This window comes from Chelon labrosus (genome assembly GCF_963514085.1).
Source record: "Chelon labrosus genome assembly, chromosome: 12".
Classification (NCBI taxonomy): Eukaryota; Metazoa; Chordata; class Actinopteri; order Mugiliformes; family Mugilidae; genus Chelon; species Chelon labrosus.
In genome coordinates this window covers 19663084-19687503 of record NC_140345.1, presented here as the reverse complement: position 1 = coordinate 19687503, position 24420 = coordinate 19663084, and the positions used below count along the sequence as shown (strand labels likewise).

The 24420-nt window shown below is 46.0% G+C and overlaps 1 protein-coding gene across 2 annotated transcripts in view; it reads right to left on the bottom strand.

Moving 5' to 3' along the window:
* znf407 (zinc finger protein 407) overlaps window positions 1-24420 on the bottom strand; it is a 147226-nt gene that overhangs the window by 56541 nt on the left and 66265 nt on the right. For both annotated transcript variants that reach the window (XM_084557005.1, XM_084557006.1), the window contains one exon: window positions 4777-4943. In XM_084557005.1, coding sequence (XP_084413131.1) covers window positions 4777-4943 — 167 coding nt within the window. The remainder of the gene's footprint in view (window positions 1-4776; window positions 4944-24420) is intronic.

Genomic DNA, 24420 nt, shown 5'->3' with positions numbered 1-24420 from the left:
TTTGAAGTCAAAATATACAACCTCTCTTTGCATGTGTGTATGAATATACTGTATATATATGTATCTGTGTGTGTGTGTGTCTGTGTGTGTGTGTGTTTTAAATAACCCCGGAGGAGTCTGCATGCAGCTATAATTGCCTCCCTCATTAGTTATGTTTTAGCAGGAGCGGATGGGAGGGCAATTAATTTTACCGCTTAATTTTTGACACGGAATCCGCTGCTGTATTGATGTGCTCGCCATTTTGGGTCTCATTTTTCAGGGAAATTAATTGACAAAGTGCGAAGATTTATCAGCATATCGCCAGATTAAGCGACAAACTGAAGCAATGAGGAAATCAATTGTGGCCCTGTCGCTGTGTTCAACCCTCCCCTGCGCCCACCCCCCCTCTCCCTCAACCACCGCCGCCGCCGCCACGCTCCCTCCCCGCGACGCTCAAGAGCCTGGGAAACGCTGGGTGGGTCAGATGCAGTGCACTTATTTATTTATTTGAGTCGCTCATTCATCAGCCGTTACAAATGACCCTGGCGGCTGACGACCACTGAATCCCCCCCCTGCTCCCCCGCCCCCTCCCTCAGACACGACTGGTGTGTGAGTAGGGAGTGATTAACATAAAAAACACACAAATCAGATAGGAACAATGAATCCCGTTAGAGGCAGGAGAAGAGCCAAGGTGTTAACTTCTTTTTCTGGGAAGGCTGGGGGGTCTCAGCATGTCACAACCGTCACACTGTGTGACGGCATTTTCCACGAGGTAAATATTACAGTTGGTTGCTAGTCTGGATACGGTGCAGTTATGGGTGTTGTATTGTTGATTTTGCCCTTATCAAGTGCCTTTAGGCCTTTTTTGTCATTAGCAGACGTTTGGAGTTATCATAGCAGGAAGGGTTCAGGTGAGGCAAATTTTGTTAACAATGGCTCAGATCCGTTCAGCGTTCACGCAAGTCATGACAGAGACCCAGGCTGCACAGCACGGGGATCCTGCGAGAAGCTCCCCCGAAACGGAAGGCAGTCATTTTTAATATTAAGAAATCCAGCTGCGCTTTTCCCACTGTGACAAGCTGAAGTATCTACTGTGATGTCCCACCCAGCACCTTAGCTACTGACAAGCCTCTCACCTCAGCAAATGCAGTGTGAACGGTCATGGTGGGAGCGGATTTACTGCATTGACTTTTGAAACAATGGGCTTCAAAATGAGTAGTGATAGACAAAGGACGGTATTCTGATTTCTAAGCAGAAGCATCGCAGATTAATTGACAGCATCATTCTAAGGTGACTGTATAAAAGCTCTGTAAAGCTTAAACTAAGAGTAAAGATACATTTAGGCTTCTGTGTTGGACCTGCAGCATACGTACCCCATGGTTTGACTTGCACCTCTCCCGACATGTCTTAGAGACGCAAACCATGACAGCTGTGACAAATCTGAAATGCATTTTGTCATCTACATCTCTCAGTAGCCAAGGAAGCAAACACAATTCCCCTTTCTCTTTCCATGAACTGGCCTACATGCTATGCACTCTGCGTAGATCCCTTCCAGGAATATAAACCACCCCAAACAGGGAAATGTAAGCACCACGATGATCTCTTCAGAAGACGTAGAAATGAAGGTTCAACAGAGTAGAGATTGTTAGTCTTATCATTATAAACACGGTAAGGAAATACACCAATCAGACATAACATTATGACCACCTTCCTAATATTGCGCAGGTCTCCCTTGTGCCTCCAAAAGAGTTGTGACTCATCAACTGACAAATATGGCAACCCTATGACCCTACACCGTAGCCTCCCCAGAAATGAGAGTACGTGTTGCATCAACACAGACCGCAAAAACATGTGCAATTGGTCCAAAAGCACTAAAAATTCTCCTCAGATCCTGCCTCCTATGCACCATCTACTCATCTGCTGGCGTTTGGGTGGCATTTCTACAGAGGGAGCCAGACGGACGAGTGCACAAGTATAAATGGCTCGCACCGGCGTAGGCTACGTACGTAGGTTATGGTGTCTATGTCCCGCAGGACTTTAAATGAGCCTTGAGGAAGACACTGAACCCCCGGTTCCTCCCATGGTTTGGACCTGTGACTGTAAAATGTTTTGAGTACCAATAAGCACTATATAAATACAAGACCATTTACATTTGTTGCTGGATTTTAGATCCAGGAAGTGCTACAAACTCTAGAGTTGAATGCTCAAAGCTTCAAAACACCCGGGTAATCACGACCACGACCAGCCAGTGATACTAAGCTCTGATTGCACAATTGCTGTTCGGGGCAAAATTTCTCAGTGCAAGCGGTATCTAAACGCTGCACTTGTATTTATGGGCCACTGTTTAAATATATATGCAGTGTCTACCGCAAAACTTATGAATGTATGTGTTTTGGTAATTACTCTCCTAAATTATGTGTGTGCCCCATTTCATGGCTCAACCTATGCTCAATCTGTCTCACAGTGTTACAGCACGATCATCAACTCTTGTCGAGGGATTAGAAATGTTATTTTAAGGGCTTATAAACCAATTATGCACACTTGACGTGAACTAAGTCAAAGCTTGAGACCACGGTGAAGACGGTGGAGGGATAGACGTTTTATACTTTACAACTAATGAGCTGCATGTGTGTACCATTACAGTCAGCTCTGGTACAGACGTGGCAGTTAGTCATCGTCCCGTGAGCCTCCGCGCAGCCCGCACACACGTACTGTAACTCACATGCCCTCCATTACTGACTGCTCTGTTCCCTGGACGGATTAGTTCAACTTTTAAATCGTCCTCTTATTTTATTAGTATTGCATCTTAGCTCCGCGAAGGAGACGATTTATAACCTTTAAACAGATCACACCCATGCAGATAATATTTCAGCGTGTCAGGTCGGCTGCCGGAATGTGATTGTAATGATTGTATAGCTGTAGCTAACCGTCCGACCCGGCACCAATTACAACTGGCAAAGGAGTGTCGGAGGTCACAGCAGAGCAAATTGTGTTTTGTTTTTGGAGGGGGGAGGTGGGGGGGTCGCCAATCAAGCCAGATCGTTTCGCTCACGAAAACGAGGTGGATTTTTCCCTTTTCAATCACTTCGCTCGAGTCTGTGTACCGCCTGACTAACACAAAGACACGCACACCCCACCCCCCACACAACACCCCACCCCACCCCACACCTCTTCAGGTGACAGCTAGGTGACAGTGTGACGCCAGCCGGCCTGATGGGGAATGATGAGAGCTGGAAACAAATGAAAATAAAACGTCTAATTATGTCAGAGGCACCTTGACGTTACATCACTGTTAAAACACATTTAAAATAACATCCAGCAAGTCTTACACTGACGCGCACACACACACACACACACCAGCACACACATACAGCAGGCGCCCGTGACGGATGGAGGGCTCTCCTGCAAGCGCTCAGTCAGGCTGTCAGGCCACTGGCTGCTGCTGCTTCTGTCATTGACTTAAAAGGGCATCAAGGAGCCATGTGTGGGACATTACTGAGGCCGAGGGGAAACTGCTGGGCTGCAGCATAAAGACACTTTCAAAGAAGCTGACTTAGACTCCTATCGGGGGGCTATTATTCAAGACAGTATCCTCCCACCGCCCACCGCACCATCTGTCTATCCAAAGTTTTTATTAAGCAAAAAACACGACTCGGAGCAGTCCCACAGTGTTCTTTACTGTATGTACAGAATGGGAAACAGACTCTGTGAGAAAATGCCCACTTATCCCAGAGCTGAGATTCAAGTTTTGCATTTCGTTGCTGGTGATCCAGCTTTTTTTTTTATATATGTTGTGGAAAACAAAGTGAATAAACTACAACAGATCTGTTCTAAAGTTCCCCATTATCTTTCTAAAATGACCGGTTACATCCATATTATACACATCACACTTACATTTTTAACCAGAAAGACAGCTTTATAAATCTGATACCTGTTGTTCATTAAAAGATCTCTTTCTTTTTGTAACACGTCTCTTTTTTGGAGCAACGGCACCGAATATGAATGAACGACTCAATTGTTTTTTCCGCCCCGTATATCTCGCTCCATTTCTCATCACGGAGAAACACACACACACGACCGCTTCAGCAAAAGCAAAATATTCTCAGATGGATCTGATCAAAACACACACTCGCTGACCAGCTGGATTGTGGGAACACACACTTGGTGACCAGATGGATTTGGGGGGAAATAAACATGACGACCAGTTGGAATTGGGGAATACACACTACCTCAATTTCCTCGACATGCAACCCTCAAAGTCTGGAGGATGGCAGAAAACAAAACAAACATTCGTTCGAACATCCCTGTGCTGTTTTCCCTCTCCCTTTGGCTATTAATTGGCTGGCATAATGCGCACCAGCGACAGTCCTATCGGGATCAGGAGGTGCGTTTAACCATTTAACGAGCGTCTGCGAGGCTGCCAAGAGCCAGTTCTCGACTTTCTCTGGATGTTGAAAACCGGTACAGATGGACAAGTTGTGGCTATTATCAGCCAAAAACCTGCGTATATTTATTCCAAACAAAGCTGTGAAGATTCATAATTAATGTGAGATTTTCACAGTTCGCATGAACTTCATTTTGTTGTATACTCCAGCGCTATAGAGGAACGAGAAAGTACATTTTGTCTGATCCAAGTTTAGTCTTTCTTGACAAATAACCCTTTGTCCCAGACTCATAAAAACACTGACTGCTTGCAAAAAGCAAATCTAATGATTTTTTTTTTCAGTCAGTCTGTGTGTTTATGGAGGAGTAGGGGTAATGGTTCGCAGTGGAGGCTGCTAGATCTGTGTCTCTCACCAGTGTGCGTCCTGTAGTGGTCCTTCATGGCTGACAAACTGAGGAAGGAGTAGTGGCAGGACGGCCAGGCGCACTTATACGGCTTCTCCCCACTGTGCAGTTTCATGTGGTTGTTCAGGGCCCATTTTTCACTGAAGGAGCGCTCGCACAACTCGCATTCAAACTTCCTGTAGGAGAATAAGAGAGGCAGAGAGGAATGAGGGGGGGGAGGGAGAGAAAAAAAAAAAAACGAAGGGTTATTTACTGATCCCAAAGCTGACGTAAAATGCTAGAAAATCTACCCTGCGAGAGAGGAAATGGCGGTTGCCGGGCACTCGCGCTCACGCCCAGCGGAGCACAGGGCCGTATGATTGCGCGCTGTACATCTACGACCAAACACACACACACACACACACACATCACAGAATGCAGCTGGCTGCTGGTGTGTCATGTCTGTATAAGCAGGCATTGATTTTTCTGTCCTGGCCTGCCACCTCCACCATTTATTCTCTGCTTTGCACCAGGGCCCAGAGGACTAGAGAAATTCTGTTACAGTCCACACACACACACACACACGCGCACACACATACACTCCCTGCAGGGCCAGCGGGGAGAATAGAGTTCACCTGTCCAGTGTCCCTGACCACTTAGCTAGGGCTAAATGAACAGTTAGCAACATTTTACCTCCCGCTTCCCTCTTAAGGCGCTTGTGTTTAGAGTTTCCCTCCGTCTAAACTGCTCTACAAATACATTTTTCTGATTACTGTTGTCAACTTGAGCGCTGGCCCGGCTTTGGATAGTCAGTATCAATCCAATGAATGTAAAGCATTATTTACTGTTTGGTGTTATTTTGTTGTGTGATGCCGAAAGCTTCTTTTGAGAATCAGCAGAAGAAGAAAAAATATGTGAATATGCATGTCATTCTGTCTTGGCCCTGGACATCTGTCTATTCTTCATTCAGACGCCCACGACTTCACAAAGAGCTTGTGCGTTTTTTTTTTCTTTCTTCATTTTTTCTATATTTTTTTAATCAGTGTGTAGGATGTTTGCGTCTATATTCATCTGCTGCGTTATTAGGCTTCAAGAAACACACAGAAGTAAAAAAACAATAGAAAAAAGCCCGCGCTTGAATTAATCTTTACCCCCGCGCTATAATTTAGGCGAGGAATGACTAATGTGCGAGTCATAAACAAATGAAGTCGGGTTTTGGGGAGCATTCGTCTTGCGGCGCGGGCCATGTTATTTTAGGGAGGGCGGCTGTCTTTAAGTCCTGATTGTGTCGCTTAATCCCCGTGGTATCTGTTTCATAGCGAGCAGCATGACACTCACCTGAACAAATAATGACTCCAAGCAGCATGTAGCATGTGTCTGAATCAATAATTCAAACTCATACATCTTCCTTACTGGAAGGAGGGGTGGCAAAGGAGAATGAGAGGGAGGGAGGGGGGGAAAAGGGAGAAAGGAGGGAATTAAAGATGGGGAGGCGGAGGGAAGTGGGAAGAGGGAGAGGAAAATGCGTCCTGGCTTCCATATCAATCTATATGCTCCATGAAGATGAATCTAAATGCGATATGGATGACGTCCTATGGCGTTTGAGGGGACATTTTAAGCTCACTTAGCAGGAGGGATGGAGCAGCTTTAAGATGGCGCCTTTATCACCTGGCTCCAAGCTCAGATGCATCTTTAAGCAGCTCTGTTTTCCTCTCGTTCTCCTCGGCCGCCTTGGCGCAGACTTTATTTGACCAACAGATGTATGTCTGCATCTGTATTTCTTTCCCTTTCCTTCCTCCCCGCGGTATTTATAGAACAGCTCGTCGCCCGTGCCACCGTGGGAGAGGTAAATAAGATGAGTGAAGAGATGCTATCTTTTATTGTAAGCATTATGCACAACACTCCTGCTTTATGAGCTAAACGGGCCATTGTTTATCACGGGGCGTAATCGCAAAGTCAGGCAGGCAGGCAGGCAGGCCTTGACGTGGGCACGCGGCATGCTGGGATGGAGGAGAAGCGAGAGAGAAAGGGAAGGCAGGAGGAGAGCAGAGAAGATGGAGGAGTCAGGGCTGGCAGAGTAGACTATCAGTGGGGGTTTTGTAAGGATGAGAGGAGGGTTTGCGTCTGTTTTTATGGGATCAGATGGAGCGCTTTGATCTTGTCCCCGCATGTCAGATCCCGTCACGATCCACCGTCTCGCCCATACATATGCATACTGCCTCTAAACAGCCAGGCACCATGCAAAACACTCCAAAGGTAGGAGGTAGAGGGGAGAGAGACGGAGAGAGAGAAAAAGAGAGGTCGAGCGAATGCGTTTGCGTATGCATGTGAATGAGGAAGGGAGCACGGGTAAGATGGAGAGGTAAGAGAGACAGAGAGGTTTGCCAATTTCAAATATTTAAAAACTTTCAGAATGCTTCCGAGAGCGGAATTTAAAAGCAGCAGCAAAAATTAATTCACAAAATGCTGCCAACCTGTTTCAGAGTCACCAGCCTGGGAACGGTATGAAACTCCTGAGGAGGATTGCAGGGATGGAAAGCTCATGTCTATGGGTGAGAACTTATAAAGCCTACGTACAGATAGGCGCTTTCAGGCCAACCAGTCCTGGGTGGGGACTCTGTGAAGGTAACAACTCAGAGAAGAGCGTGCCACAGAGAGCTAAACACCCTCAATGTCTTGTTTTTTTTATTTTGACGACAGTAGGAACGCTGAAGTGACGTAACAGCTGGCTGGCGGTTCGCATAGCATTGTCACTTAGTTGATAGCTACAAGCAATAATATTGGGCAAGTCTGGACTTCACTGTTGCTCCATTTCTCTGTGATTTGTTTATTCTTTGTGGTTGACAGTTGCTAACTTTTTACCGGTCTTTACTCAGGTGTACAATCACGTCCAAGGTTCTTCTTGTGCTGGGATACAACAGACAGATCCTAAAAAACTGAGCTCCTCAGAACTGTGATAGTTCCTGCAGTGTTGTCAAACTAAAAAAGTTCCTTCAGCCCGAAAGCAATTAACGCGTGTCACAGTCCTTTAATATAGGTATTAATACACAATGACAATGGAAAATGTCATGATTACATATTAAACCAGTTCAGGATTTCAGTTTTGAGGCCCTTTAAATGTGGTCACTTGATTTGCAGGGACCTAGGAGCATGAAACATGAGTGGCCTCATGAAAATCCTCAGCAAGGAAAGACAAAAAAGTCAGTGGCCCAGTGGGTAAGAGCTCCAGCTTTGTCGTTGGCTATCAACAAGGCAAAACAAATGAATGACCAGGATCAGGATACCAGAAACCTGTCAATAGCAATAACACCCACACCAAAGAAAACGTTCGAATGCATACAAAAAGAGAGAAAAAGAAGAAACTCATTAGCCTGAATTTCACTTATTATTTTACAATCATTGCTCCTTGACTTTTTCACTTTGCTCTCAGGCACTGATCAGCAAAGGCCACGGCAGAGAGAAAAAAATAAATAAAAAACATCCGGAGCAAGTTCTGCTTCTACTCATTATATCTCTATCTTCCTCCCTCCCTCTCCTCTTCCCTCCTCCCTTTTATTCCCCCCTTCTGATCGCGACGTGATTGACGCGCCGTGCCGATTTATTCAAAGACACAGGTGAGCCTCTCGCCTCTACACGCAGGAAGCCGCAACGCCACGGCGCCTGCACTGTCACTCATTACCATATCCGCACCGCGGTGTGATCCCGTCGTCAGCGCAGGCATATAGGGCCGCTGTCAGAACATCACAGGCCACGCTGACCTTAATTGTGAGAGAAACCCCTAAGGAGTAGTTACTGTACCTCTGTACCTCTAGCAGGGGTTGGGAAGAAAGCCATGACTCACTACCACGATGCTCACTGTCACCCCCACGTGGCGAGGTGGTGCTTGTTGAGGGGGACGTTTGCAGAGTGTGTAGAGTAAACTGGAAACAGCACTCGTGCCTTCGAAGGAGTGTTTAAAAGAGGCCGGTTTTTGGTAAGATTGAGAAGAAGAGGGTGTTTCTTTTTTACATTTGTAATCAGAAACTGAAATATGTCATTTATTAGAGCCACACTGATACTTCAAGTTTGCATTTATGCTGTATAAACATCAAGTTTTTTTTTTTTAATGGACTCTGCTAATTTGATTTTTACAAAAACCAACAATTTCTCCATGTTGTGTTGGCCGTCCGCTGCGGTAGGGAATAATCGGCCGATGCTCTCGCACTGTAACACAAAGACAGAAAAAGAAAGAGACGGAGAGAGAGAGAGACAGAGATAGAGAGAGAGAGAGAGAGAGACAGAGATAGAGAGAGAGAGAGAGAGAGAGGCCGACTCTCGCCTCAAGCCAAACTGACACAAACAGACAACTTCAAAGTGAAGACTGTTGTTTATTTGGCAAAGGGAAAAGGGAGGGAGAGAGAGAGAGAGGGGAAAAAAAGAGAGAAAATTTATCTGATATGCAACTGTCAGGAGAGCATTTTCACATGCAAAATAGCGAGTGAGTGAGAGAGATTACCTAGAGGGAGGAACATGACAGCATTCACTAGGGTCAGGATGGATCATCATCTTCAGCCCCCACTCCTCCTCCTCCTCCTCCTCCTCCTCCTCCCTCGTCTCTCTCTCTTTCTCCCTCCATCGCTCTAACTTTATCTCTCTCGCTCCGTTTCCCTCCCTCCTTCCTTCCGTTTTTCCCTCCTCTCATCCTGTTTTCAGACTCCATCACTCTGCACTTCGACAACCCGGCAGCTTAAATCCAGACTAAATTAGCTGAATGAAGATTAAATCATTTGGCCCTGAGCTCTCCAAGATATTGGGAGGAAGACTGAGTAAGCCTTAAATGGTGTCTGACTGGGTTCGGACCTATATATGTGTCTGAGGAGAAGCTCTTCCCTCAATGGCAGTCAATTGAAACCTGATTAGAGGGGGGGTGTTGGGTAAAAAATGGGTAAAAGATTAAATTTCTGGGACAACTGTTTCCTAAGTAAGGGCGCCGGCTTCGTTATTTTTCGTTTGCGTGCACAACGCTGTCCGACGACAGCCTTGTTCCCGGGCTAAGATATTGAACAGGGCAACATCATCGCTCACGGCGCTTAGGAGAAATGCTCGCAGTCACTGTGGTCTGCGGGTACTCAAATCGGTTTCCTGGATGGTGCTAGTTTAACATTCAAATGAACAAAGGCATCCATCTCTGGCCCGCTGCGCACGACAGCGGCGCAAACTCCCGAATCAGAGACTCTCTCAGGGGCAGGTCCGAAACCAGAACGCCATTTTAAAGTTGAATATCCGCCGAGTCGTATCACACTGAGACCGGCAGGGGTGTAAAGCCAGCGTGTCACACAGAACAGCAACTAAAACCTCCATGAAGAGGCCACATGTGTCTGCGGAGTATTGTAGGCGAACCTCCTCCGAGAGGAGTGCTGCTGCATATGACTGCAATATAAACAACGGCACACAACAGAGATGCTGCTGCTGATTTATGTTTACCTTCAATCCCGGGAGAAAGAGGAGGAGGAGGAGGAGGAGGAGGAGGAGAAAAAAAAAAAAAAAAGATAATGAAATAAATAATAAAAGACCAGGCCCATCAGATAAGCTCCTGTTTATCCCGCTGTAGGGCAAATACAAATTGTCAATTTAATGAACACGGTGGACGTGATGAAAGCGGGGTGAAGGAGCCTCCTGCCTGACAAACAATCAGGAAATGTTATCTTAATATTGTTGCGCTGTTATTCAGCCCATAACTTAGGGGGTGGGGAGAGGCCACGAGGAGAAGGAGGTGGCACGGAGGGGGAGACGGGAGTGAGAGAGGGGGAGCAGGGAGGCGCAAAGGCCAGGTCCCTCTGTGGTGGCCCTGTTATTGCCTGTTTTTATTATGAGCCATAGCTCAACAGTTCCAAACACACAAACCTAAATGTTAAGACTGGGACCGCGCACAGCACTCCGCGCCAACACACACGGACTTAAATTGTAAAAAGTCCCCCCTTTTTTTTTTTTCTTTCGCAAGCAAATGAAACAACATGACTCTGAACAAAACATCTCAAAATGATCTCTTTCTCTGCGCGCGCTCTGGTCTGATGTGTCTTTTTTCCAGACTCGGTTAATTTAAAAGCCTAATAGGTTTCACAGATATCGGACTATTAATCAAAACGTTTCGACCCAAAAACTGCAAATCAAGCGCTCCAAAAAGCTTCCTGCTGAAATTAGCAGGCGGCTGAAAAGTACCGGGGATCTGATTTGTGCGACGGGGCTCGGTCAAAGGCCTCCTCCCAACCCCTCCACCCAGCCTATGAACGGCACTTTAAAAAGTGTCCAGATGCTTAGCGGCTCACGTTATTTTTTTTTTTTTTTCTTTCCTTCTCTCTTTTCTTTTTTGGTAAGTCTTGAATTTAAAGCATCGCAATCTGAGCAGCCACCAAAATTAACTATTATCTCCATATTTATATATTGCCGGCACTAAATTGCGTCGGGAAGAATTACTATCAATATGAATATCTGCAACAATAACTCAGGCGCAGTGCTGAGGACAGGATGCTCTTTATCAGGCTTCTGATAGGCCTTAAATACAGCACAAGGCAGCCATATCAGAGCTTTTTCTCTCTAATATCAGGCCGCATTAGCACCTCGTAAATCAAATTACACTCCTAGAATTTCATTAGGCTCACCTGCCAGCGCTGCTGTGCTGCAGAAATATTTATGTTTTTATGCTGCGATTGTGTGCTCTCAGGTACACAAAAGCGAAAGGGAAGGGGAGCTGCGAGAGGAGGAGGAAAAAAAAATGGTGATAAACCTAATTATCTTTTAAGAATACAGAGAAAATGTGTCATAAATTGCGGCGATCCTGAGGAGAGCTGGCGTTTTTCAAAAGCCTGTGGGGCTGAGAGTTGGGGGACAAGTCGGCGCTGCTGTTTACCATCTTTAACCGGGGCTAGACTCCCACAATCCAATTAGCAGCTTCCCCAAATTCGCTCTAAACAGAAATCAAACAGGATGATGTACGACGCCGATCAGCGGGCCCTCACCAACGAGCTAATCTGATAAAGCCAAAAGCAAGACTGCTAATAGCGCAAATACTTGCTCAAACCGGATCCAATATCTTATGATAGGAGTCCGTCTTTATTATTTAATTACCTCAACAGAATTTCGCATCCCCATTTGTTTATTTGTTAGATTGCACAGCGAGTTCCACAAGAGTCCCTCGCAGCGCTCGCTGAACGCGAGCTCGGGCTGGGAGGGAGGAGAGGAGCCGGCCGTGGGAAGGAACGCTGACGCTCCCGTTCTAGTTTCCTTCCCATCTGGAGCGGCCGGGGCTCTGGATGGCGGGGTGTCTGGTTATGGATTTTGATTAGACACAAAGGGAAATGACTGAGCCAGTGACCGTAACGACAGCCACTTAATAAAAGGTACAGTCTATACATCAAAGAGCATCTAGCTGTAAATCATTCGGCCCTGTAACGACTTGCATCCCCGTCCCATTACCGAGCCCCTAACAGGCCACTCATATTTACTCTCCGGGCCCCAATATCATTTTAGAATAATGAGCTTTGTCCCTTATCTAATTAACAGGGCCTAGGTTCATTCGTCTCTCTCCCTCTCTCTTTCTCTGTCTCCTCTTTTCCCAAAATTACGAAGCTGGCTTATTCGCTTAAGTCACAAATATCTCACAAATTTGCTTTGTGGTACGACCGGCAAAAGTTATACCCAAATTGGCCTGTTGTGACTATTGTTGTATGTAGTGTGTAATTGCTCTGTGTTGCAACTGGAGGCTGTTTATCCGAGTGTGTGTGTATGTGTGTGGGGATGTGTGTGTGTGGTAGTAGTTGGGAGGGGGGGGTTGTGCTCCAGTGGGCAGAAGTAAAAGACCAGGTCCATTCTCTCTCTTATTACTGGAATTGTAATTCAATGATCACCTTAGATCACACGCGTGCCATAAATCAGATAGGCTTGACAGAGGATGAAAAATTGTATTAATAATGTGAAACTTATTATACAGTCCCAAATGCTCCCTTGATAAATGACATTGTTTGGGCCTGACAATGATTGCATTTAAAACATTATTTCTGTTTTCTGCCGGTGTGTGTGTGTGTGTGTGTGTGTGTGCGCTGCTGGACACGGCGGCCGGGGTGTGCTTGGTTGGGGGGGGAAGACAGAGGTGGGGTTCCCGAGCTTCATAAAATATTCAAGATGTTTCCCACCGCTCTCTCTTGAGTCAGTGGGCAGGCGACGGCGGCGGCAGTAAGGGTATAAAATGTGTGTGTGTGTGTGTGTGTGTGTGTGTGTGTGTGTGGTCAGCAGAAGTGAAATGGCTGGTGGCTCACCGCAGCGCAAACACCCAAACTCCCAAACCACAGAAAGGAGCCGCGCACATCTTCAAGTCATAAAGCAGCGTACCCTCGCGCTATTATTGCGAGACAACCCGAGTCAGATTTTAGCAAACGTGAGGAACTGCAGAAAAGGAGCGGCGCTAGGCTAATAATTTATGAACCGGGCGACTATAGCGCTTCCCGAATAAGTGATTTGGAGGAGTTTATTTTTCTTCATAACTCGATTTACACAAGAATGCTAATGTAAGGAAAGCAAGACTAGACTCAGTTTGAGCAAGAGCCAGCAGAAACCCCCTTAAAGAAACAAAAGTGGGGAAAAAGCCACATCACATCAGGATTTAACTACAACAGTCCGGTCGGTATTCCCCAACTCTGCTACTGTACTGGATAGAGCGCATTTAAAATAATACACATTTAAATGTGTGGATAAGTAATTTGCTAAAGCTTTCTTATTTGCTATTTGGATGAGGTGCCTTTGCTTAGTATGCAGTGCTTAGCTGTAATGAGGGTTGTGTCTATGGCCAAGACTCAGGCATTAGGCAGCAACCCTAACTTGCCAGCCACTGCAGTTCTAAACGTCACATTAAAACAGAATAAAAAGACTGTTTCTTTGTGTTCAAGTAACTGTAATAGTGTGATAGTGGCCAAAAGGTTTGCTTGAAATAAGCTGCCTAAACACCAAGGGCCTGGTCTCACCAAATGAAAGTCATTTAGTAACTCAATTAATTTAAATAACTTGGAGACATGCACATCAGGCTGTACTGTCGATGTTTATGACTGTGTGATCTGTGAAGAGGAACCATACATCGATCGGCCACAGCTTTAAAATCAGTGACAGGAGAACTAAGGTCATAACATTGACCATCTTGTGACAATCCAATGTTCCGCCGGGAAACGATTGGATCTTGTGGTTGTTACTTAGACATGTACCACCCACCTAGACCAGACCAGGCACCCCCACCCCATAGCAATGAGCGTAGGTACACACACAAAAAACGTTTTAGGAACAACTAAAAAAACATGAAGAACAGCACAAAGTGTTGACCTGGCCTCCAAATTCACTAGATGTCAAACTGATCAAGTGTCTGTGGGATGCACTGGAACTAGACTGAACCACGGAGGCCCCTCCCCTCAACCCATAGGACCCAAAGGTCACAGGACACCCACAGAAGGTCCATTGTGTAGATCTCTGATGGGTCACAAGACCCATCAGAGATCTACACAATATTAGGAAGGTGGTCATAATGTTACGCCTGATCGGTATAAGTGACAATATGTCAACTCCCACAACTCCTCTTCCCAAAGTAGAAGGGTGCATCAGGCTCCGGTTTCTGTAAAGTGTCTTGAGAACATTGTTAACATTGTTAAACATGATCATCAGTGCTTGTGATATTTAACTCATTAAAATTACACACCGTCGGGATTTATGCAAATAGACTAATTCGCTTACTGTAGATTATTTCTCTGAACACATTCTAAATAAGTTGCTTGAAGGGGCTAACCAGTGCGAAAAGAAATGAAAACTATCTTTTTGTGTGTGACACATTTTGTAATTGAAAAAGGTCTTGTCAGTTTGATCAATCCACGGTGATTGGTGCATTTACTCTTGTAAGCGCTGTTGAAGTAGTTTGGGTAGTGCTACGACTTGAACTATACAATGTCCAACTACCTGTTACTCATTCTGGCTTCAGAAGAACTGCTATCATGCGGCTCTGGGTTCAAGGAAAGTCTAATTAAGTTCCCGGACAGTTGGAGTCAGATCCCTGTACAGGGACACCGAGACCTAGACCGGTCTCTCCCTGCAGATTTGGCTTCACCCTGGCCAGCCATGTCCACGTCCTCTACTGTACTGAATGTGCGATAACCCCCCCCCTCGCCGCCTTCCTCTAGTGATCTTATTACCCCCCACCCTTCTCTCCCTTCTCTTCTCCTCCTCTTCATCTCTGCAAATGACCATGATGGGAGGCCATTCATCTCACTCCTTCGGCCACCACAATGAAATAAATCAAGAATTTTCCCCCCCAAATATAACAATATTTGTATTTGGGGTGGGGCAGACGTAATTGATGACTGCGGCCATGCTAATTAAAAACGGCGGAGGTTTCATTAATCTTGGTCATTGGGTAGAAGGGGGGAGGTGGTGGGGGTTGGTGGCGTAGCTGCTATTGCATTGGCTGGACAAGGGGGACAGGGCCGCCTCCATCGTCCTCATCGCTCAGGTGATTTGGGCCATTGTCGAGTATATTAGCACAGCGAGGTTAATGTGAAACGGCCATTAATAATCACAACAAAAGTCTATAGTACACAAACTCCCGTCTCCCAGCGCCTGGCCTTCTACCACAGCGGAGACAATAAAGTGAACAATCACATGTGTTTACTGCCATGTCCTGGCTGGAGAAGTTAATTGTTTTTCTGACTTTGCTTTGTACAAGATTGTGCCCTTTTTTTCTTTCTATTCCCTGACACACATACACACAGTTGTATACAACTTTTGAGAATTAATTACCAGACCCAACTTTTGCCGCGTTGCCTGTGTTTGCGTAGTATTTGGAGAGGTTTTTATATAACTACGCTATGAAGATTAGAACACAATTAAAATACGTTTCAGTGACTGTGGCCTGACCAACAAAGAGTCTATCGAGCACCTGCTTAACAGAGAAGACCTTGGAGTTGATAAAACAGAATCATATCGTTACCGTTGTGCCATTACAGCGTAGACAATTTACTAAGCGGCACCTATGAACGCCGCAGATGGATATCATCATCACTCCGTAATGGCTCCTACATGTTAATTCACAACTTTAGCTTCTCCGCCACGACTCCGCCACAGAATAATGGCTACCCTGCATCTGGAAGAGGCAGCGCAGGGCAGCGTACGAAGCGCAGAGAGGAAACCGACGAGAGAGAGACAAAGAAAAAAGGGGGAGAATTAAACGAGAGAGAGAGAGAGAGAGAAAGAGAGAGAGAGAAAGAGATGGGTGGGTGGGGTGGAAGCAGTAGCATATGGTGCCACGCTGCCATAAACAAGCTTTATGAAAAGACCGGGGACGTTTATTTAATCACGGAATACCTGAGGAATCGCAATGAGACACACACTTTGTCCCATTATTGTTAGCCCATAAATTTAACTGCTTTACCAGAACGACGAGGAACCCGATACAGCCGCTGAAGACAACGCAGGGAAGCAGGTGAATTTATGTATGTGTGTGTTTGTGAAGTGCGCCGTGTCGTAGCTACGGTAAAGGCTGTGTGTGGCGTTACAGATGAATAGCCGTAACTGCTACACCCTGGTATCTGCAAACGAAGAGAACAATGCAATCTGAGAAAGTGTCTAGCAAAGAACACACAGATACACATGTGTCCTTGGTTTGTCACTCCATTCCTCTAATTTTCTTCTTCCAGCCGTCTCTGTGCATGTGTAAACATTTTTATTTGGTATATTTTACTTGCCAACGCTATTATTCTCTGGAAAGCAGGCTCTCGCAACCAGCGTATGGAATTAAAACAGTCATTAGCGCTGCCTCCGAGGCTAGGTCAGACTAAAACATTTTCGAAAAATTACAAGGTGGACCCAAAGGCCCCCTGAGGAAATGTTCTTTCTCATTTGTATAGAACTGAAACAGCAGCGAACGCCCAAACAAAGCCCCGCGCCACACTGGGGGTCACTTCAAAATGGACACGTGAAGACACATGCACAAACACGACCACGGTAACAACACAAACGGGATCGCACGCAAGCCTTCACGGCACACCGATACGGATCTGGCTGCACGTGGACGTTCACGATATCACACAAAAAGCTGGTCTCGAACACACAACCGCATTGTGTTGGACTGTGCAATTGTGTGTCCAGGAACATACTTCTACACACACACACACATACGCACACAGCGTCGGGTCAGGGGGACAGCGGTAGCTCAGAGCCAGCTGTGACCTGCCGGTCCAGGTGCTCAGGAAAACCGCTGTTAACGGCCACGATTGATGATCTAATCAAACTGTCACCACGGCGACCCGCTGCAGGGGGAGGGGAAGTTGGGGTGGTGTCAGTGCGTGTGTGTATGTGTGTGTGGCGTGGGGTGGGGGGGAGTCAAAATGGGGTGAGAGCAGGTGGGACGGAGGGGGGGTGTATTCAGGAGACCTTGTGCATGCTTACCGTTATCCCAAATTGAGAGTGACAGTCTCAATAGTGAAAAGGCCTCTTTTTTCCCCCTCTAAGTAATGGAGGAAACAACTCCAGCGGTCTTCCGGAGGATGTCACATAATCAAGGGAGACGCCCCCACCCCCCTCCTCCACATATATCGTGACTCGCCCACCCCTGTCTTCTATAACGGCTCAAGCTGAATGAGGGAGGGGGTTGAGGGGGGGGCGTCGGGAGATGATGTGGTACAGTGCTGAAGCGTCAGCCCACACAAAGCGAATTACGAGGAGTTCTTTATTGTTGGACGATTAACAGGAAAACGTGACGGTCAGCGTCACGGACACACACATTAAAGCGTACTGGGCCCTAAGGGAACATTGTTATTTTTTGGGGTTACTGAGAAGCTGTAGACATGTGATTTACACGAAGAAATGTTGAAAATGAAATTAAACTTTTCTTTAAAAAAATGATTTCCAGTGAATCTTTGTGCGGTGAACTACTTTGCTGAAGACTCCTCTGAGGCCCCTAAAGGTCCCCTACAGCCTGCTCAAGACTTCCCAGCGCTTGGCTTGAGCCCTGACCCCACACTGGAGACCACCGTCCTATACTACAACGGATCGACTTTATACGGCAACGAACACACGAAACAACTGTTTACACACAGCTCGAACATGTGCACCGGGTTTCAGAAGACGCAAAAATGCAAGTCTATTATCACGCGTCACGCCACGGCTAATGGTGAGCTTGGAGCAGGTTTCCTTGAGGGTGCACCGGGGGTCCCCTGCAAAATGAGGAAGAGTTCAATTGTGAAATGATTTATTTTACTAAGATTTATCCCAAATTAGAGAAATGAGCATGCAAAACTTTTTTCTCTAACCATCATTTTAAACCTTTAAGGGACCATTAGGCTTAAGAACATCTGGAAAGTGTTTCCATAATGTCTCAGCACTTTAAATCCTTTTATTTAATGTTTTAAACACTAATACAAAATCATAACTTAAGAAGCATAAATATAATGTAGGAAATATGTAGAAAATTACTACATCTGTGGTCATAGGTGAGTATAATATTTTAAATAATTAAATAAAACATTTGTGTTAACAGATATATTGGAATTTATTGTATTAAAATGCCAACAGTGGCTATGAATGTCATAAGATGTTCAGTCTATTTCCAGGGTATTTATTTAAGTGTGTTTGATATATACTGTCCATGTTAAAGGCTTCCAATAAGCCGCATTTATCATTTGTGCCATGGCATAATATGAGTGGCAAAAACTTTGAACACAAATCACAATATTTAACCACACACGACAGCCTCCGCTGAAAACAGCTCCGCGGCGTATTAGCGTCACCGGGCAGCCACGTGGCAAAATATAATCTTTCACCAGACCACATAAAGATAAAAATGAATTAAGCCGTTCCGCATTTAGCTGAAAAGAGAAAAGTTCAGGAAGTTGTCCAACTTAATAGCGGCCTTGTTGATCGCTGCCTGTTCTGCGCTTGTGTTAATCACCTTCCCCAGGATATATCCACGACTGCCGCTTGGCCGTCCGGCTCGCATTAATTTAATCGCTGCTCAGCTAATTCATTGATTAATTGGTTCATTAGTAATGCCTGGCAACATCCATTTCTGCCATGACAGTCTGATGTTTCAATAGAGAAGAAAAACAGGCTGGCAGCAGCCCAGTTTTTCCACTGTCCCACTGTGCATAATGTCCAACCACTGTCAACAGTTAGCTGCACAATTGTGTCACTGTATAACTGCCTGGTTTTGTGCCACAGGATGTGAAATGAATACGAAGGTGAACTGAGCACATTCTCTGTTCTTGTCTGGTTGAGTAATGTCACTTGGGCTTCGGCGGTGGGTGACATCATTCTTAGGAGAAGAAAAACTTCAAAAGCTGGGGAGACTGTTGGAGCTGCACTACCCAGATGAGGTAGACGCTGTTGTGAGAAGACGAACTGCTGCGGCGGATTTATTCCGCAAGTCAAGGTCATGTTGCTCTGACATGACGAGTGGCTTCCAACTCTGGGACGGGCTGTCGACTGCTAACTAACATTATTATTAGTAATAGGGGCTGATAGGACCCCGCTGCACCCTGCAACAACGGAGCTGGAAGTTAAGAGTGACCAACAACAATATCAAGCCTCAATGCGAGTGCTGATGTAACACAACTCGCCAAATGAGATGACCATAAAGAGGCTACGGGTTACATGACCCCTGACCTCTCTACTCCAAGACACAGGCTCAGATTTATAATTGGCATTTTGTCACAGTTGTGGCTCCCGGACGGTGTTGGCAGTAGTGTGATTTAACTAATGATGAGCAAGACCACAGGGGTGGAGATTTTAACATTAAAGTGTGTCAGCTTTTCGGGAGAGGCAACATGCCTCCCTCACACCCGCTGCCCACAAACACACACTCGCAATTCGGCACCATATGCCCATGACAAGTGCATAAAAATCGTTCCCAAGCGATAGCACAGGCCAACCCATAAAAACTTAATGCACCTAATTTTCCAGTAATCAAACTTTTATAGACTGCGATGGCTTTTAAACTAACAAATTTTAATTATCGCTTAATTTTAACAGCAATATTAACGCGATCCCTCATTCTGCGAGTGTTCATTCTCCATGAAATATTGAGTAGGGTAAACAGGGAGGCGCTGTCCGCTGGCTCCCGTTCAAACGAGCAGCCAGCAAACACAAAGGTGAGCTAGGGGTCGCTCGGGCCTTGCCAGTGCGACGGCGGGACGGGGCGGGCGGCTGCGCGCACCTCTGGGAAATAGAGCTCTGCGAGACAAGTTTGCTGATCCTGCACTAAGATTACTACACAGCGCTGGTTACTGGCGCGAACTGGTCAGCTATTAGTGCACGATTGCGGTTCAGTAGCAGACGCCAGCTTCTTTTATGCTGTTTCCCGCTATTAAACAAGTAAAATAAATGTGTTATCTAAAGGGATTTAAGGATGTTTAAATATCCATGGCTACTTTCAAGTTAAGATTTTCCTGCTGCCTTCTGCTTCTCCGCTCTGCTCCTCTCACATCCCTGCTTACAGTATACCGGCAGCACAGGATGTTATTGACTGCTGCCCTTGGGTGGCTGAAAACTAGGCCTTACCACCCAACACCAAGCCAGAGAGACAAAGTGCTGACACGGGCAGATAAGGGAAGGAAGAAAGAGAAAGATTAAAGAGCAGATTCATTATCAATAATTAAGGGAAAGGATTTATTCTAATGAATTAGGGGTTGTCTTTATCTACTCTTTATCTCCTTATCACAGTGCCATCTCCCTCTTCCCCCACCCCACACACATTGGCACGTGTTTTATTTATTTTTTTATTTTTTTGTGTGCGTGTGTGTGACTTGACCCCTGCCTGCTCCGTGTGGTCCATATTGCCACCACGCTGGCTCCAGGCAGGGCTCTTCCGGCGCCGCTACCCCCGCCCAGCCTGGACGGCCCTGGCCCTCTGCGCCGGGGCAATATGGCCGCGCCGCACGGCACGCTGGTACGCGGCTGCAAGCCCAGAGCCCGGTGCTGCAAAAGCCAGATGCCCCGCTCAGCCGAGCTCGGCCCCTGGCACAGCAACGTGACCGACCGCAGCAACGTATATGTATATCAAATCTGGCACGGGAAGGCGCACAAATAAATGCGGTGTGTTACACAACTCTCAATGAAAGAAAAGCCAAATAACGAATTCACAAATAAAGACAGGAAACGTTTACACACGCTGATCCAAAATCAGTGAAACAGTCTCAGTGTCTCCGTTCAGAAACAGTCTCCGCAGTCATGTTATAACGGATGCTCTGACTATCCCCGTCTTCATTTTGTGAGTCATCACACCTGCGCTGCATGCATCATGCTAGCTATTTCTGGATCTGCGTTCATGCCTTTTCACCTGGTTTTCTGTTAGATTTTTTTTTTGGCGAAGGGATTTTAGCAGCCGCTTACTCGGCTCACACATCCAGTGGTGCTGCAGAAAGATGATGAAGAAGAAAGAAAACTGCACTTGCACCTCCCCAAAACACTGCAAACCTTCTCTCCCTCTCTCTCGCCGCCTGCTTAAACAAATATATCTTTCTTCTGGCTTGTCGGCACTCCTGTTTCGAGAGTGATGAGTGTATTAGTTCAAGGAGTTTATTATTACAGGCGTGAAAATGGCTGGCGTTTTAACAATTACTTACGAAAACAGGTATGCGAGACAGGTCAGTTGTCTTTTGGCGCCCTGTTTTTAAAGAACTAATTACGAGCAATTGAGCCAAGGCCGCCGCTGTCAGTCACACGCTCCATCCACGCCCTTGTTACCGAAGTGTTTGTTTAGGTGTCTGCCGACCCCGCGGAACAAAAGAGCACACACGCAAACGGAGACAAAGTTTATGACGGTAGTTTTAGTTCTACGATAACCTTGACGAGCACACGCGTAGGAACACATACACCAGTATGTTTGATATAAAAAGTATTGGGGTTGTTACTTAAAAAAAAAAAAAAAAAAAAAAAAAAGGGATGCTCGTTATTCATTACTGACTTCAAATGTGATGTTACTCCGTGTTCCTCCTCGGGGGCCGTTATTCTTTGCTGTACCAGTTAACACCACACATCCACGGCTGATGATCGTAGCCTCTCTGTGTTCAACCCCTCTTTTATAAATAATCAGGAGAGCTCGATTGTTCGCCTAAGAAGCATTTCTCGAGTGAAACACTCAATCAGAATCAATAAAATCTAACTAATGTGGACACTTGCACAGATTCTGGAGATTCTGCAATAGTTTATTTTTCTTTCTTTCTTCCCGCTTGGCTGGCACAGACCCCGCATGCATTAACTGAATAAGAGAGATTATATATTCAGATGAAAAAAATGCACTGAGGGATAGGGATAATTCGAGTTAGTATTACAAGGGGGCGATAACAAAAGAAACAAGTTCTTATTTTGATTCTGAGTTGCACAACACATTAAAAGCTGTTTGAGATCACTGCAAGCCACTATGCTCAGACCTCGTTCAGCCGGGCTGTTGTAAACTTGCGAGGACGCCGGGTCCTCGTAAGTGTACTTCTGTGAGAAAGCAAACACACGCAGGCAGATAAAAGGACAAAAAGCCCTCATCTCCGCTCAGTGCCTGCAGTGAGGAGTGGTGGTGTGACTGAGACGAAGACCCAGTTGTGTCACTTTATAACAGTTCAGTCCTATCCCTCTCTCTCCTTCTCTCTCTCTCTCTCCCTCTCACCCAGAAACCTGTCAGATAGTTGGAGTCTGTCATCTCACCCTTCCTCCCCTCCGATTCATCTTCCTCTGTTTCCCCGCTGGGGTTAGAACAATATAAGGGGCTAATATTAGCCTTTTATTTAAAGTCGTCTGACCAGCGCTAGCTGCCACTGTCCACTACTCTCATTAGCATGGAGTGATGGAGTAATGAGACACCGTGACCTGATTACATACAGGTCTAGACGAAACATATTTTTAACTCGTATGAAAATAATCACTGTGTGTTTTGAGCATGGCTTCCCTGTGTTTTTGTGGGTTTTCTCCGTGTGGTTCTGTTACCTTCATCCAAACGCACAAGCATAGTAAGAAAGTGGAATCCGTATGACAAGAAAATTTGTAGGTTTGTGACCAACAAGACATGTTGTATTTGGCTTTAGTCACCGCAGTCTGGATCGCACACAGCAATCCTACTGTCTTGTGTGTTTGCCCTCAGCTTCCAAGCAGGGGTTAAACAGTTTAGGTTGATTAGCCGACCATGAATAGTGATACTGAAAAACCTGTCAGCGTTGTCAGTCTTTTAAAAAAATCATATCAGTGCTGCTCTATCCACCTCACAGATACCCACCCAAAATAACTTGCCTTTTAGGGTCCCAGACGGATTTGGCTAAGTGGAGCCTGGCGTAACCTACGGCCTCCGCCTGGTTCTCCGCCTCTCTTCCTTTGACTAACAGATCTCCCCAGTGTTCTAAAAATACCTGGTGAACAGGGCCGTAGAGATGGTGATGAAACTGCCTCTCTGACACTGTCCCACTGCAATCCATCTCTCCACCGCCTGCCAGCCAGCATATGTTTGCAATTGGCTCCCCCCAACAACCCCCATTGCCTCCCAATCCACACTCCCTCCCCACTGGTCCCCAGTTGCCGGTCCAGATACACCCTCCTACACACACACACACACACACTCACAATTCCCCATCCCTCCTTTCCCTTTCCCTGTCTCTCTTTCTCCCTCAGCTACCGTCCTAGTCTCCAGGTCTGGGCTTTCAAAACCGGTGCAGTTATCAATCACCGGGCCAGCACTGTCAAGTCAGTCCAAAACCCACACACACACACACACATACACACACAGATACGCCTGCTCACCTTCTTTCTCTTTTCCTTTCCTTCTTTGTGTTTCTTTCTCTGTCTTTCTTTCTTTCTTTCATCACCCTTCTCTCTCTCCCCGTGTCATTTCATCTCCCTCCATCTCCTCCTTCTTCTCCCTCTTCCGTCCTCTGCCTCCTTCCCTTACACTTGCCCAAATTTGTTCCACTTAATAAGCCCTCCCCAATGACCTTGTGCTAATTAAGCTGCACTGTGTTGGAAATATGATGGTTAATTAATGATGAGTTAAATTCTGTCTGCAGGACTGTCAGAAAAATGATGACATCGTGTTTTACAGGTTTAAATAGAACAAACCTTGTGGTCGTCCTCCCTTCTAAGTGCGCGTGCAAGGGACTGGGTGCGTGCACGCGAGTGTGTGCGCGTCTGTGTCTGCATAAGTGTAAATGCGAGGGAAAAGGATGCAGTGAAGGAATGATCTTTAGACGGTGGCTTGCAGGACTGGGAGCGGACAATTGTGTGTGTGTGTGTGTGGTATTTTTTTGGTGTGGGTGAAATAATAATAATGTTGTAATGTTTATTTGTCAGTGTGGGGACCACAAGTGGTAAGACTTGGTTTTAGGGTAGAAGTTACAATTAGCTTGTGCCTACGTTACATACCCTGCGAGAAGCAAGAAATTTGTTCTTGCTCTTGAGGTAGGCAAGAACAAAAACAAAGTTCGTCCTGGCCTGGTCATTTATGCTTCACTAGAAACTCAAGTGCAGTGCCAAACTCTGGGGAAGTCCTCATAAGGCCATCCCACTGCAGCATACGTCACACGCGCTAAGCATTGTGGGAGAGGCGGGACATTCAGCATGCACTCACACACAGTACGCCGATCTCTACACAGGAGAGATTAGCGGTCACACAGCAAACATTAGCATCTAGGAGTTTTT